Source organism: Notothenia rossii (genome assembly GCF_949606895.1).
Source record: "Notothenia rossii genome assembly, chromosome: 3".
NCBI classification, from domain to species: domain Eukaryota; kingdom Metazoa; phylum Chordata; class Actinopteri; order Perciformes; family Nototheniidae; genus Notothenia; species Notothenia rossii.
The window spans coordinates 70093630-70108787 of record NC_136901.1 but is presented as its reverse complement, the minus strand read 5'-3'; the positions used below and the strand labels follow the sequence as shown (position 1 = coordinate 70108787).

At 41.2% G+C, this 15158-nt stretch overlaps 2 protein-coding genes across 2 annotated transcripts in view; one reads left to right on the top strand and one right to left on the bottom strand.

Annotated features, from left to right (window-relative positions):
* Nucleotides 1-137: 137 nt before the first annotated feature.
* Nucleotides 138-3146, bottom strand: rpl26 (ribosomal protein L26). The gene is made up of 4 exons (XM_079671750.1): nt 3052-3146; nt 2226-2397; nt 1999-2139; nt 138-311 (listed from the first exon to the last, which is right to left on the bottom strand). Exons 2-4 carry the CDS (start codon nt 2391-2393, stop codon nt 183-185), a joined length of 438 nt encoding a protein of 145 aa, XP_079527876.1. The 5' UTR covers nt 2394-2397; nt 3052-3146; the 3' UTR covers nt 138-182.
* Nucleotides 3147-3219: 73 nt separating this feature from the next.
* Nucleotides 3220-15158, top strand: part of ppp2r2ba (protein phosphatase 2, regulatory subunit B, beta a) — a 44028-nt gene continuing 32089 nt past the window's right edge. Inside the window, exon 1 of the mRNA XM_079671747.1 lies at nt 3220-4236. Within this exon, the coding sequence (XP_079527873.1) occupies nt 4158-4236 (79 nt within the window). The 5' untranslated portion in view covers nt 3220-4157. The remainder of the gene's footprint in view (nt 4237-15158) is intronic.

Here is a 15158-nt window from a genome sequence, read left to right as displayed (position 1 = left end):
TTCTGAAAAGGGATGCATTGTGTACCTCAAATAAGGCAGGTCATATTTGACCAAGATTCCCTAATGTAGACAATACATAATGCTTGCAAAGACAAAACAACTCACCTACATAATCAAACAACACACGACAGACAGAATATGGTCCATTTATACATTTTTTTATTGAAAGCAAAAAGTATTTTTTACTCCTGCATTTTCTCAATGGTCTCCTCCTTGTATTTGCCCTTCTCCTTTCCATCGGCGCGAGACTTGGCCTTGCGCTCCAGGATCTTCTTGCGGTCCTTGTCCAGCTTTAGCCTGGTGATGACCACCTGTAAAGGAAAAATAAAAACAGGTTGGTAAACAATCATGGAATAAGCAAGTGATGCCAATCATAGTAGGGCACGTCTGAAAATAATCTGGTGTCACAACTACTTACGGAATGAAAGTATGTCCAAAACCGTTTTAATAAAAATACTATTTACAAGTGTACATATAAGTTCCACAACAGACACATGGATAGAACATGACCGGCACCACATTTCTTATAAAGCCAAACATGATGTGCATCAAATAGCATATGTCTGTATTTATAATTCACAGTTCAGTGCTTCAAAGTAAAGGCCCACTGTGAAGCTCTCTCTGATACATTTTTCTCAATTGTAAGAGAGCACAAGATAAGTTTAAGCGTAATGAGTGCATTTAACTTCTTTTGAATTCAAGCACTCTGTAAGTATTGCATGCTGGTTAAACAGTATGGCTTACTAGATGACTTATATTTGAACTGAAATCCTCTGTTGTCATTCCTTGAATTTGTCCTTTTTTCAACATGTTTAAGAATTTGCTACAACACAGCATTTTGCCAGTATGGGGATGAACTAATACATTAAAAAAAATCGTTGTGTTGGGGTCAAAACGAAAAGGCAACTGCAGCCCAGTAAATAAGAAAAGGACAAATGAGCAATGGCAGGTCTGCTGCCTGTTTAAGGGTCTGTGTAAGCCATAGCTGTGAGTGAGCCAACATGTAAAATACCAGGACGCTAAAACTGCTGTGATAATTACATTTGAATAAATGAGCAAAACTATTCAGAAAAGCCGTACAATCCAAGGATACAGGCATACAACATTACTATTGCTTTAATGTACCATACATCGGCAGTATCATCTTTGTAGCACTACATTTAAAACAAAATACAAAGCAAGATGTTGTGAAACTTTTCAGTCACTGAAACTACAGTGAATTTGAATGTTGGTAGAATAGTGTTTGTTTCATATTGCCTACTTTCCAACACGGTCAAATGTCATTTTCATCTTGTTGACAAGGTGTGAAACTGAAAATCTAAATATTAGGAGCAATATTCTTTCCAGTTACAATAAAAGAAATGTAACTTTGAAGTATAGCCCTCTATGATGTATTTTCTTTCAAGCTTAACTTTGAACTTTAAAGCCCCCGAAATAAGTGATAAATGTAAAAAGTGGTTGATAAACAGAAAGAATAAAATGTCATTCAATCCAGCCACACCGCTTCCTATATTGTCAATGATTACAGAATGTAAATCGGATCAGTGTTTCTTTGACAATTTTAAGCCGGTTTACCTTTTTTGAGTAAAACAATCAAATCAACTGTTGTCCAGCCCTTTCATTCTAACATAGAACACAACAGTGTGTCATCAAACAGTCAAGTGCTTCTCTGTAGATCTACCTCTTTTTTAGAGTGCTTGCAAGGATACTCGTACAATTACGGATAAAAAAAAAAAGAGGGACATTTGTCTTGTACTTCGGGAACACAACAAAAGTTTTTCCTCAACAAGGAATCTTCTTGAACATAATTTGTTTGGCACTTAAATTTCACATTAAAAAAAAGGGGGGAAAGAACACAAATTCAGTGTCAACACCCAGCTAATGAACAGTTTTAGTCTCTCTAAGGTGTAGGCTACAACTTTGAACAATGCCAATTACACTTTCTTTTTTGCCACTGAAGGCAGCAAACCAATTTGAGGATATAGTGGACTTTCTCACCTTGCTCGGGTGGATACCGACATGGACTGTGGTTCCGTTGGCCTTCTCTCTCTGCACACGCTCGATGTAGATGACATACTTTTTCCTGTAGACCTGCACTACTTTGCCAATCTGCTGACCTTTGTAGTGTCCACGGACAACCTGTAAACATGAACAACTATGTCAAGCAAAAGCCTTACACTTTATATGGCAATGATGAAAACATTAAGCAATTGTAACTACAATACCTGGACTTCGTCATCTTTGCGGATGGGCATGGACCTCACGTTGTACTTCTGGCGGAGCTCCTTGGACAGTGGGGAAGACATAATCTTCCTCCTGATGTGTGAGGGGGCATTGAAATGCCTCTTGCGGTTCTTGCGGCGGGAGGAGGTTACAAATGGATTGAGCTTCATGATGCTGTAAGCAAACAAGACATGAAAAAGGTTATTATCCAGTTTAAAATGTCTCAACTGATGAAAGCATGACTCCTGTAAGCATGCACTGATATAATTGCTTGTTTCCAACTCGAGTACTACGAGAAGCTATTTTCTCTACACATCAATCATTTTACAATGAAATTAATGTTGCAAAAAAGATTAGCAGAAACACGTAACACCTTCCCGGTTTTAAAACAGCTAGATAGAAGGCTAGGCTACAATCTGCCTTCAGAGCCGTATGCTAAGCTATAAAGCTACTAGGTTAGCATAACATTAAACAGAGTAGAGCAAGCGTATGTCTGTGCCAACAGTAACAAAGTTATATTACCGAGTGTCTTACAGACTAAATGAAAAGCGGTTAACTGTAAAGGAGAAGGAATACTCATCGCAAGTACCAGAAATCAACCACCTTCACTAGCTGTAGCCGACATGCGGATACTGAGGGACCTAGCAGGGACACCAAAACCTGATAGGTTTTTTACTAACAATATATAATCAATCTGGGTTCAATATTGGCATTATGTTGATTTGGATTATGTTAAAATTGTGTTTAGACGTTTATAGGGACACACAACGAGAATAAAGGCAGGATGGATAGTGATTACTATTGAAAGTATCTGCAAGGAAATCTTACCCTGCCGTTTGCTCCTCTATGGCCGGCGGAAAAGAGACTCGCACAGTACTTCCGCTGGCCTTAGTTCACACTCAAGTCTCGCGAGAGTTCATAGATATGGGGAAAAAACATGTGAAAAACTGCCACAGTTATCAAATTATAAATCAACAGAACATTATAATATTATTATTATAACTGTTATGTGCAGTTCTTACAGCTTTAAAATGTAAAGCTGTATGTTTATTAGACTTTTAGGATTTTCATAATCCTGCATTATTGGAAAATAAACAAGCTACTGTTTATTAATATTATTTTGCCAAAAATAAATTCCAAATCCCCTTTACTGGTTTTATATTATATGTTCATCATTGTACTGTAACCATAGACTGTAACACGACTGTAACTCTCATTTGCTGTCAATATTAAATAGTGCCACAAGATGGCGCCAAATCCAATTGAACAATAACCTGGTCAGCAGTTGGAAGTTTTGCACATGATTCATCAAGTTTGAGCCAATGGTCATTATCACACACTGTGCTGTTTTAATCCCCCCCTACTTAAAATCAACCATGATGCTGGGATACAACACAAATATAACGTCTATCATTGTGACACCATAAATGTTTGGGGGCTTAGATTTAACTTAGTAGCCTCCATGAATCATATGGTAACATCGTGGGAACACCATGACCATTCCGGACCATCCCTGTAATTACTTGTGTTCCTCCAATAAGCTGACTAACACGAGGGGGTGGGGATGTTTACACCGGCAGACCACACATAGGCTACATTGACCTCCCATCTGTGAGGACAGATACGACCCCCTGTCCGGCTCTCACTCAAACAACTCGGACTGAACTACCAACACGGAAGCGGAGGTGCCGTGACATTGTGCGGCTGTTTGTTCCCCGGGCAGCGCGCAGTTTTACCGGAGCCTGCTGACTGCCTGCCTGCGCTGTCTGCCTGCGAAAAGTGATGCTGTCATAGCCCCCTGCGCCGCGGACGGAGAGCCTCTTCCCCTCCCGCTCCCCCAGGTTCTTCTCTGGCTGCTGTCGCGGCGGCAGTGCGGATGTGGAGCCCACAACGCAGCGCTCTTCACCCGTCAGCAAGCATCGGAGAAGAAGAAGATGAAATGTTTTTCCCGTTATCTCCCGTACCTCTTCCGCCCTCCGAGCACCATCCTGTCCTCCACTTGCCACACCGAAGGTAGGGTGGGACGCTTGGGGGGCTGTCACAGGCTGCGAGTTGCTTACTTCGAGCGTGTGATATGAATGTCTGTGTGACACATACAGTAGGCTAAACATGTGTGATGTCAGAAGTTAGATAGTTGTATGGTTACTAACCCACTGCAGATATGTCACAGTGCCTGAAGTTGTTAGAGATACTCAAATGTATGTATGAGGAAAAAAAGAGAGAGATTGTTTATGATGTCTGTATGGTGCAAAGAGTAGCACACCTTTTTTCACTCGTTTCGCTTTCCTTAGAGCTGTCAACACACAGGCCTACAGCATGCCAAGATACACTCAGTTTGTGGAGTTGCATGACAAGTAATTCCATTGACCTTTATCTCATAATTAAAAAGACTTAAACCAATGCAGGCCTTTTTCTTAGAATATTAGATTGAATTGCAATTAGTAATTATCAATAATTGTAATTATTCATTGTAATTTTGATGGTGGAAATTCCTGGAAATACCCAAACTTCTTCCATGTAATACACAAGGTGTACAAAGTTATTGTCAGAGATGAACAGACCATACATGATTTGAGTGAATAGCTATAGGCCTACATTAGTTAAAAAGAGCATGGTCCATTCATGCTTATGATTGTTCTGTTAGACTGGGCAGCCCAAGAGGGTCTGAGTGTTTGTATAACCAGCCATTTACTAGGTCGTAATGTGGAGACTGATCCACTGCATTATTTAGCTTTGCATGGTTGCCCTCCTTCCTGTGCACACTCTGCCCTCAGCCCTCTGGCCCGGGGAGGAAGATAGTGTGCTACAGTGTACAGTAGAGTATGTAGTACTAGTCATAGCCAGGGCCCTTTACAGCATGTAGAGCTGACCTAAATACTGCATATATGAAGACATGAAAAGCATTTAAGCACTCACTCATTCATTCAGTCACTTACTCATGTATTCTTCTGATCCATTCCCTTTTTCAAAGTTTTACCACAAGTTATCTCCCTCCCTCAATGGTTCTGAGTAATTCTACATTGATTATCGATTTAAAATATGACATTACTCTGAATTTGTAGGGTATGGTTTGATTACAAGGTTTATTTATTGAAATATTGAATACACAGTATACCAAATATATCACGAGTTTGATGCTAAACCTGGAGCTAGATAATGAATAAACAACAGAAGAGAGAATACATTCTTAAAAACACCATCCATCCATTCTTAAAAACACCATCCGTTATCCATTATTTAAAATGGGAAATTTCAACAATCATACACCTTTCAATGCTTATTTTTATATATGAAATGCAGAGATATGATCGACTAAGCTCCTAAACTTAAAAGCGTTGGGGCCAACAAATAAAGTCCTTCTCTCCCCTCTCTTGGCTCTCTCTCTGACTCTTAATCTTTCTGATGCCTGAGATAAGGGAGTGGTATAATAGAGGAAGTGATAGATCAGTACGCATGGTAGCTGCAACACTCAGCCACAGTGATATGATACATGATCCAGCGTTGCTCTCTTTGTGGAGAAATATGAAACATTGCTAAAGCGAGTGAAAGACGTTGAATGTCATGTGCTGAGGCCAACGGGGTTCTGATGACACAGCAGACGACCTTGGAAATGTGACGTGTACAAATGACTGAGGCCATCTCATCTGCACGCTACATACTGTGTGTATAAGTGATTAAAAATAAGAACAAGTAGAATCCAATCATTGCATACACATGTTTGCATTGAAGTCCCTCAGTGTTTGTTTACGCTTCTGTTCGCACTTCCTGTTGTGTCCTTGTTGTGTTGTATTGACCTCCTGGTCTTGAGGAGGCTTGGCGGTGCACTGCTAAAGTCCTTGTTTTCCTCTCAAGCCGCCCCGCCCCCCCCCCCCCCCCCCCCTCCTCTCTTCAAACATCTCCCAGGATTCATGTCCAGCCCAGCTGAGCCGAGTTCACCCCAGGGAAGACGAGTGTGCGGTTACCATGTTAGTGGAAAATACATTATATAAGCTTTACTGGATCATATTAAAAGTGTGGTTTCTCTTTGTTTTTCTGGGCCATAGTGGGGAACAGCATCGCTGAAATTCACCTGGGTCCAGCCTCTGAGGGATATACAGCCAGATACAATATCTTCTGAAACGTGTGTGTGTGTGTGTGTGTGTGTGTGTGTGTGTGTGTGTGTGTGTGTGTGTGTGTGTGTGTGTGTGTGTGTGTGTGTGTGTGTGTGTGTGTGTGTGTGTGTGTGTGTGTGTGTGTGTGTGTGTGTGTGTGTGTGTTTAGGCCCCCCAGTGTGTTTTTTCTGTATTTTGTCCCCTGGTGTTTTCTTTTTCCCCCATTTACATCAATCTGTCAGTTCTACTGTGATGGATTGAGTCTTAAAGGTTTCTGATGGGTGTGCGTTTGTATGTGGGTCTCCCTTGTGCTGCCTTGAGTTTTAGTCAGGGGGAAAAGATGAGCGTCCCAAACGGACACCTCACCACATCTCACGCTGCCATCAATCAACACAGCCAGCTTCCTCAGCTTTTTCAGCTTCCTCCTTCCTGTTCCTGTTGGGGCAACATACATTATTGGTTTGAGTGAAAGAAAAAAAAGCTGGATGAATATTTACGATTAGATCCGGGATGAGAAAGTCTTTGTTATTAAGAGCTCTAGTGTATTCATATGTGGGCATTTTGCATTCATACAGGCTGTTTTATTTATAGGAAGAGCAGTGAGCCCGTCATGGCAGCGCCTGAGGGGGACTTCTGTCGGCATTTTGTCAAAGCATGACATTGACTTGAGTTTTGTGGGTGAAGAACACAGCGTATGCTAGCGTATGTGTGCTTCCGCCTTTATCATACAACCCGCTGTGTTGTTATCCTGACAGACACCCACTTCACAGCTCAGAACACACTCCTTTAGTCGCCCCGTCCTTACGTGCCGCTGGGGACAAACACCCTACATAGACACACAAACACACACATAAGGCATCTGAAAGCGCGTACACGTGACTGTTCTGTTTCAGTTTAGTCAGCCTTTTTGTTTTGCAGAGGATAGAAAGATGGGAGAACAGGAAACAAAAGGGTGCTCAAAGGAATACCAGATAAATATGGAGAAGAGATGTCGCTTTACCACCCTGACAAGCTAAAAAGCATGTTGAGAAAGGATAATATCCAGAAAGCTTTAGGCTACTCTTAAGAATGTAGCAATACACTCTCACAAAGTTGAGGAGAGCGATTGATAAACCAATAAGAAGAGGCACAGCAACTCTGAATTTACTATCTAGAATAGCTCAAGCTCCTAAAAACACTGAGTCCTACAATTTCCAAAACGCTAAATGTTAGCGACTTTTAATATGGGACATTCCAGAAAGCTTCTGACCTCCTATTATTCCAGTAGAACGGTAGAAATGAACAAAGGCCATGGCTGACCGTGACAAACTGAGAAGTTGTCTTGTTATTGAAGTAAATTGTTCACCAGCTACTTTATAGCATTGGTGACATATTTGGTTAAAATGTTTAAAATGTTTATTATATGTTACTTTACATTATTTCAGTTAAATACAGGTATACTTTTAGTGTATATGTTACCATTTATAATGCCTAAACTGAGATCCCATCACTGCTAGATTTATCTTCTAGCCACAGAAGACATCATGCAAATGTTTTCACAGACTGAATAACACTCATACTCACAGAGAGGGAACTCAATGGTAAGATTGGTGGAGTGCCTCTCTAAAATGGAGAACACATTAACAAACATCTGCTCTGCTTAAAATCCCAGGAGCAATACACTCTTATGCCTTCTTGCTTTAGGTTCTCATGTGCGGCGTTACTTGTGGTGTACAGAAATCCCCTTCAGAAGAAAAGGACTTTGAAAATAAGACTTTTGATTTTGAAGGAGTAATGAACCAAATTGATTTGGTGGTAACCCATTTATGTTTGCATCAATATAAAATATGCACTAATCCAATAATCGACATGTAACAGACTTATTTGACACATCACGTCAACATTAGAGATGTTTTCTTAAAATGCAGGTAGGCACACATGACTCTTTGTGTCTTGTAATGTATTCACTGCTGTAGTAATGTCTGTGTGATGGGACCTTGTGGTGAAGCTCCTTACTGCCATGTGATAAGCAGCGGTTGCTTCAAACATTTGCAATACAGTGTGTTCCCACCTGAGGCTAAGAGCAGGAGTTAGCAGTGACATGAGATGTGTCCAGTCAACATTGGAGCAAAAGGGAGAAAATGATACCAAAGTAGCATTGGTCTTTTTTTTTAACAGCAGATGAAGTAACTAGATCTTGCTATCGTGAAATGTAAACTTGCACAACACTGGGGTTTGTTATGGTTTATACCAAACTAATGACATAGGAGAAAAACATTTACTCCTCATACTTCAGCTCGATTACCATGTGAAAATGAACAAAACAATAGTTAGTAAGCTAATATTCGTCCTGTTAACCTCCCTGGATCTCAGGATGGTACGAATCAGATAGAAACATGGTGTTCTCTTACACAGTGAGACGAAAACACCATAACATACTAGCCTTTTTCTCACACAGCACTCATCCGCAGTCTCACTTTACCACAAACACTTCCTGCTAGGTCTCTACGGCAAGTCCAAATGAAAACAAGGAGAGGGGCGAGCAGCTAAAGTATCACCGAGACTCCCTTCGCTCCTCCAGCCTTGCAGGAGGCAGCGTATCATTACAGCAAACACAGTGACGCAGGTCTTACCCTGTCTTTTCTTTATCACTGTTTCACAATATGTAGTGCAAATGATTCACCTGTGGCCTGGAACTGGATGGTAAGCCTTGGTGTTTCAGGCTTTTGTGTTATATGGAATCGAATATGCTCCTGTTGGGAGCTTTAGAGCCAGACAAAGAGGCTCCTTATCGAGCCGGACCGCTGGGCCTTTGCTCCGGCTGGCAGACTGCAGCTCAGACAGAGACTGCTATTGGGACGGGGGTATATATAGAACATCAGGATGGGCTTCCTCTCTTTCTCCCTCTCCCCCTCCACCCATCTGTCTCTGTGGTTTGAGAGCATCCTGATGGGTTGACTGAGACAGCTCTGCACCGCTGCAATAAAACCCTTTTATTAAATCCTGAAGTGCATCTTGTATTCAAGCCCTTTAAAAGTACTGTAAAAAGGAACTGCACAGCAATTTACAGAATATTATATTAATGAGATTGTTAATAGCTTAGAGCCAACAATGTTTCGTGTACTCTCTTCACTTTTGTGTTAATCTCTGTTCTTATTGCTTACCTAATGAAACCTAAGTGCATAACTCAGATGTAGGAATAACAAGTGCTCAGCACATCCAGGTGTCACACACGGATAAAGAGCTTTCCTTGTTTGTATTTCCCTTTTAACTTGTGTGCATTTTGAAGAATAGACTAGCTTAGATGAAACTTTAATGAGGTTGTGCAGCGGAGGAGAGGATTTGCAGTGGATAAGAAGAACAAATGGTGCCGGAGATAAAACAAGTGTTACAGCAACTATACATAGTTGAAATAATGCAATAGAAAGAAAGAAAAACGGATTCTAAGCTTTAGGCAGATGTACTGCGTGTATTGCAGCTGTATTTAGATTTCCAGGTTTACTGGGAGAACAAGGGTCAACATTGCAGTGATTTTAAACCAGGGGTAAATCTGCAGTTGCCATTTGTTATCAGGAGTAGTACAACTTTGGCCTTTGTTGGTGATTTGACATTTAAAAAAACAAAACGGAATTCCAAGTTTGCATTAAGATGATCCTTAATTACTTATAAACAATAAGATAGCTGACCAACTACAAAGACCTACTATAAATGGCAGACAAAGTTAGTGACAACTGAACTACTTCTGAAACGTTTGAACTTTTCACTTTAGAACATAGCTTGTACATTTTCATAAAGTATTTCTTTTTTTCTTATACTTAATTTAACTGGCTTTTATTTCTATTTACTTCTAATATTGTCACTGTCATGCTCCAATTCATCAATGCAGATCCCTTGCATGTGAGACCCCCATGACAATAAACCAGATCCTGGATCTAATTCCGGGGTTCCTCAAACAGAAAAAAAGTTCAGACCCAATGCTTTACAACAAAAGTCTATATTCTATGGAAAGTAAAAACTAAAGCGAGACGTGGCATTGAGGAAATAGTCCCATAACACTTTTTGAATGTGAGTATGAATAAGTAACTTGTGGTTGTACTGTGCTCTGGTCCTAGATGTGGAACTGCTGTTGTTAACATGATGCAGGATGTTACTGATCAAGAACATTCATTTGAATTTCTTTGGCTGAATGTCACTTAATAAGATTACAAATATAAAGGCAAATGGCTTTGAGGCTCCAGATGTCGGCTCTTTGATCTCATGACTGTTCCCTGGGGAGGAGGGGGGTCATTGTCCAGGTTCTCCAGAAGCCCTGAGACGAGTAGCAAGGACTGTCCTGATTCAAGTTCTGGATTAAAAGTGTTTTTCCTGGTGTCATGCCCCTTTATGGCCCTATAGGAAAGTCAAAGGGCTCACGCATAATACAACTAACATCCACATACCTATGCTCCTGGAACTCATTGGTAGCAGGAAGAAATTAGCGACAACAATGTCATCAGCTTTCAGGAGAGTGGAGAAACAGATTTGCTGGGGGTTTTCTTACCCAGCCATACCCACGGGGGGAATGGATGGGATCCAATTAGGTCTGGCTTCAGGTTCCTTTTTATAGTTTCCCAGCATAGTTTTTCAATATCCCTCTGAAAATAGCCGTCTGTTGTGACAGTCATCACAGCCCCGTTTGAGTAGAATAACCTGAGAAATGTGGTCGATATGGAGCAGTGATCAGACCAAAACACAGCCTGCAGCAGATGGCTATGGATAGAAGAAATAGATAGAGGGCTGTTTATAAGGCGTGTGTTGTGTCTGTCAGCACCATGGATAGAGTACAGTGTGAAACGATAGAGATACTCCTCCAGCCATATGGTAGTGAAGGCTTTTACTGTTCTGTCTCAATGGCAAGCCATGACACTGGATAAATAATGGAGCCTATGCTACTGTACGAGGCAGCCGACAGCAGCAGTACATGAAGTACCAGTCTGTGTCTAACAGCCACTACACACACATACACACACAATGTACAAAACTCTCTGAATGGATGGCACATGAAGTCACATGATGAGTCATATTTCAGCAAACCAATTCTCCGTCTGCCTCTGTCTTTTTATATTTTTGTTTATCTCTAGTTTTGGACTTTTTATGGCCACAAATTATGATGAGCAGCATCTAGATTCAGCACATTTCCACTGACTCTCACTCCGAGCCACACCTTATTTACAGCTGGTGTATTGTCATGCAGGAAAGGAAGCTGGTGGTGTTTCCCAGGAACCTTATTAGTCATCAACCAATTATAGTACTCTAACTAGCCGTAAGATTCAGGAAGTGGTTACTTTAGTCATATCACCACACCACATATACTCATTACTCAACATCTTTCTTCATCCAAAATATGTTTTATCTGCCTGTAACCTTTGAACTAGAGTTGAATTAGAGGTAATGTCTTCAGCCTGCTTTTTTGTTTGTGTGTTCATTGTCCGTTAGAAGGACGGTTACTGGGACGATTTCCCAGTAACTTAACCCTAACCCTCCATTAAATTAAGTTGAAGAGTGTAGCTGGTCCTGCTAAGAACAAATCAAGGGGCGGATAAACCGTTTTTTTCTAATGGAAACAGCCTCCGTGGATTTTCTCTGTGCTCAATTGCCATTAACTTGTCAATATCGTGTTTTTTAATGATGAATTCCTATACTAAAAGTCCATTGAATCGTGCATATCCTACATACTGTATGCGTGAGTAGTGTAGTCTCTTAAACAGAGATAAGAAATCATTCAACCAGCTTACATTTCTCAACGACTATCTGATGGATTACCTTGAAATATGGTTCAGACAGACATTCATGGTGCCCTCAAGATGAATTGTTATACATTTGATGAGCCCACTGACTTCCTCTATGTCATTTATCCTCACATCAGAATTGCATTGGGGCCAGTACTAATGTTTAGACCCATTAAGCTAATGATATTCCAATCATCTTTAGCTGTACCATGTGTTGCTAATTAGTATATTGTTAAGATGCTAACATGCTAAACTAGGATGATGAACTAAGTAAACATACCGGTTCAAAACATCATGTAAGTATTATCACATTGGGCATGTTAGCATGCTGATGTTAGCAATGAACTCGAAGCAACACCGTATAGCATCATCAAGATGCTAGTAGTCTCTTGGTCTTGCATTGTTTATTTTATTGTTTTTCTTTATCATGCCATTTCAAACTACTAATGTAAGTTTCTAGAAATGATACATATACTGTATTTTTATACCATAATAATTTAACTCCTTTTATAAGGGGACATTGTTTTTGATAACTGACTCGGATACTAAACATCTAGAAGCTTAATATTTTCTTTTCATATTATCCAATGTGTGCTCCTATTAGTTAAGATTGAGGCTAATGCTTCTAGCCTTCATTTGTATACGCAGTGTATTGAATTTGACCAGCTGTGAAGGTGAAACACATTAGATGTCTGGCTCACACACACATATTCAATATTAAACCCTTGAGTATGACCACGGGGTCAATGTAAATGTAAACTATAACATAACAGAGGACTTCTAAGATAGCAGCTGACAGCTACTCACATAAATGGATTTGGCAAAGCGCCCTGTTGACCAGCTTTGTCTCACTAGAATGTAACCAGGTTTTAAATCCCCCCACTGACACCGTACTCTGGATCTCCCTACCCTCCAGTGGGATTACGCAGACGTGACTGAAGGGGACTCTGTGGGATCTGCACTTGTTATCTCATTTGCTCGACATATTCACAGGCAGGCTCCAGAGACTCCCGGGCTGATTTCAGTCAGAGGCCGAGGACTCCCAAAGAAAAAAAAAGAGCTGATTTGTGTCACTTTCCATCACAAATGAAATCTAATAAAAACTTGAGGGCAACATTTGTGAAAATCTTAGTCTGGGCACATCTTGTCAAAGCAGCCTACATACGGAGACACAAAACATTTAACATCCACGACATCCATAAATATTACAAAATAAAGTCAATGCATAAGAGGGAATTTAGGATGGCAGATTATATTACGCTTAATTAGAATTGGATAATAAAGTCTGATGGTTACTCAGCGGCATTAACCTTTAAATCAACTACCTTATATTCCTGTTTAACAGCCATAGTCTCTTTTTAAATTACAAATCAGTCAATACTTTTGTTCCCAATCTGTTATACAAAATTAGTTTTGTTCAGCCTGTTCTCAACCCTGGCGCTCTGTGATAAGCTCCCATTGATCTGACCTAATGGCTCTGTGACCCACCTAGCATCAAATGTATGTGTGTTTCTCACAAGCAGCCAATTTAACGCTTGGAAATGACTTACAGTAAATGTTTTTTGAGGGTCATGACCCGACACGACAAGGCCATCTATCCTAAGAGCTCTTATTCTTCCGTGGTTTGTAACGACCTACACATTGTGACATTGTGCTCGGCTGGTTTTGTAGTACACACTTTGACAAAACTGTACTTGGAAATGAAGCAGCTCTGGAGGGCGGCAGCATTATGAAGATTTAAGCGGCTGTTAGATGTATTTCATTGAGCCCATCTGGCATGTTTGAAAGTGTTGCTGAGTCTAGAGAGGCGGTCAGGCGGTGCAATAGAGAGGGTGATGGATGGGCTGATGGAGGCAGGGGGAGGGGAGAAGATGAGAGTGCAGATTTTGGGGGGAAAGAAGCTATTTTCCGGCAGAGTTGAATCTCAGGCTTGGCATGCGGCACACTGCTCTGCCTGTTTTCATACCGACACTCGGCTCTGGCTCCTAACCAGGCTCAACTCACCAATGCCTCTGAAGAGCACACAAACCCACCCGCACACTCTCTTTCTCCCCCTGACGTTTTGGCTCACCCCTCTCTTCCCCCTCTTTATCTTTCTGACTCTCGTTCACTACCTCCTTCCTCTGGCTCTTCTCAATTTTTCTTACCTTCACTCTCTTTTTCTCTGGCCTCTTTTCTTTTTTTCCACCCAGCCTTCCGGTAGTACAGAGGGGTGTGGGGGAGCCTCCAGGTTTCCATAGCGACACTTTGTATCCTGATGTCATTAGTATTGACGGTGTGCAGCTAGTCCAAGCTGTCCTGGCACCGGGGCTGTTTACTGGTTTCCCCAAACTTAAATGATCCGATGTGGGACATCTGTTTGTTTGACTTCCCAATGTGGTCTGTCTAACAGTGTCAGTTTGACATTAAGATAGTGATAACAAGGAGTTGTAGCAACATACATATACAAAAGTGAGTCATTTGTGAACTGTCTGTTGAAAAAGCTCTGGTGATGTGGTTCCAGAAGCTGGATTTGCACCAGGGAAAAGGCTTGGCAAGGTGGAAATGGATGTTTCATGAAGAAACATCGCCTCTGTCTGCTCGCTCGCTGTATGACTACTGAAGCATGTCAGTAAAGCACAACTCCCAGCCCGACTCCCCCAACTCCCTCCTCGTTCTTCTGCCTGCTTCACTGGCTCATCTGAGGAGATAGGTGCCTCCTTAGCACCACTCCCCTCAGAAATGCATATAAGTGTTTATCTGTTGCCTGCATGTATGACCTCCTACATAGGTGTTGAATGTTTGAGTCACGTGGCCGCAGCTCCCCCTTCTCCACCCCCCACAGATTGTTGAGCTCCTCCTGCAGGTCCACGGGCCGGCAGATTGCAGCTCTGTGTTGCCAGGGTAATTAGTTATGTAAGGTGTCTTAGGCCATGGGTGTACAACATATGGATCCTGTATTGATGCTGTCACATCACATGCAAGGAAAGAACATCTATAATGTCATGCAACATTCATACATAAAACATCCTCTGGTGATCCTTTGTGTTTAATAACATGGCTGAAGATGGTCTTGGGATGCAAAACAATGCATTTTCTGCATTGATTGAAAGGGAGA

Excerpts from the sequence above, each read along its gene's own strand:
- rpl26 (XM_079671750.1), bottom strand. The coding sequence starts at position 2,393 with ATGAAGCTCAATCCATTTGTAACCTCCTCCCGCCGCAAGAACCGCAAG. Across the intron at positions 2,140-2,225 it reads GCAAAGATGACGAAGTCCAG|GTTGTCCGTGGACACTACAA; the intron begins GTATTGTAGTTA and ends TCATGTTTACAG. Across the intron at positions 312-1,998 it reads TCGGTATCCACCCGAGCAAG|GTGGTCATCACCAGGCTAAA; the intron begins GTGAGAAAGTCC and ends TTTCCTTTACAG.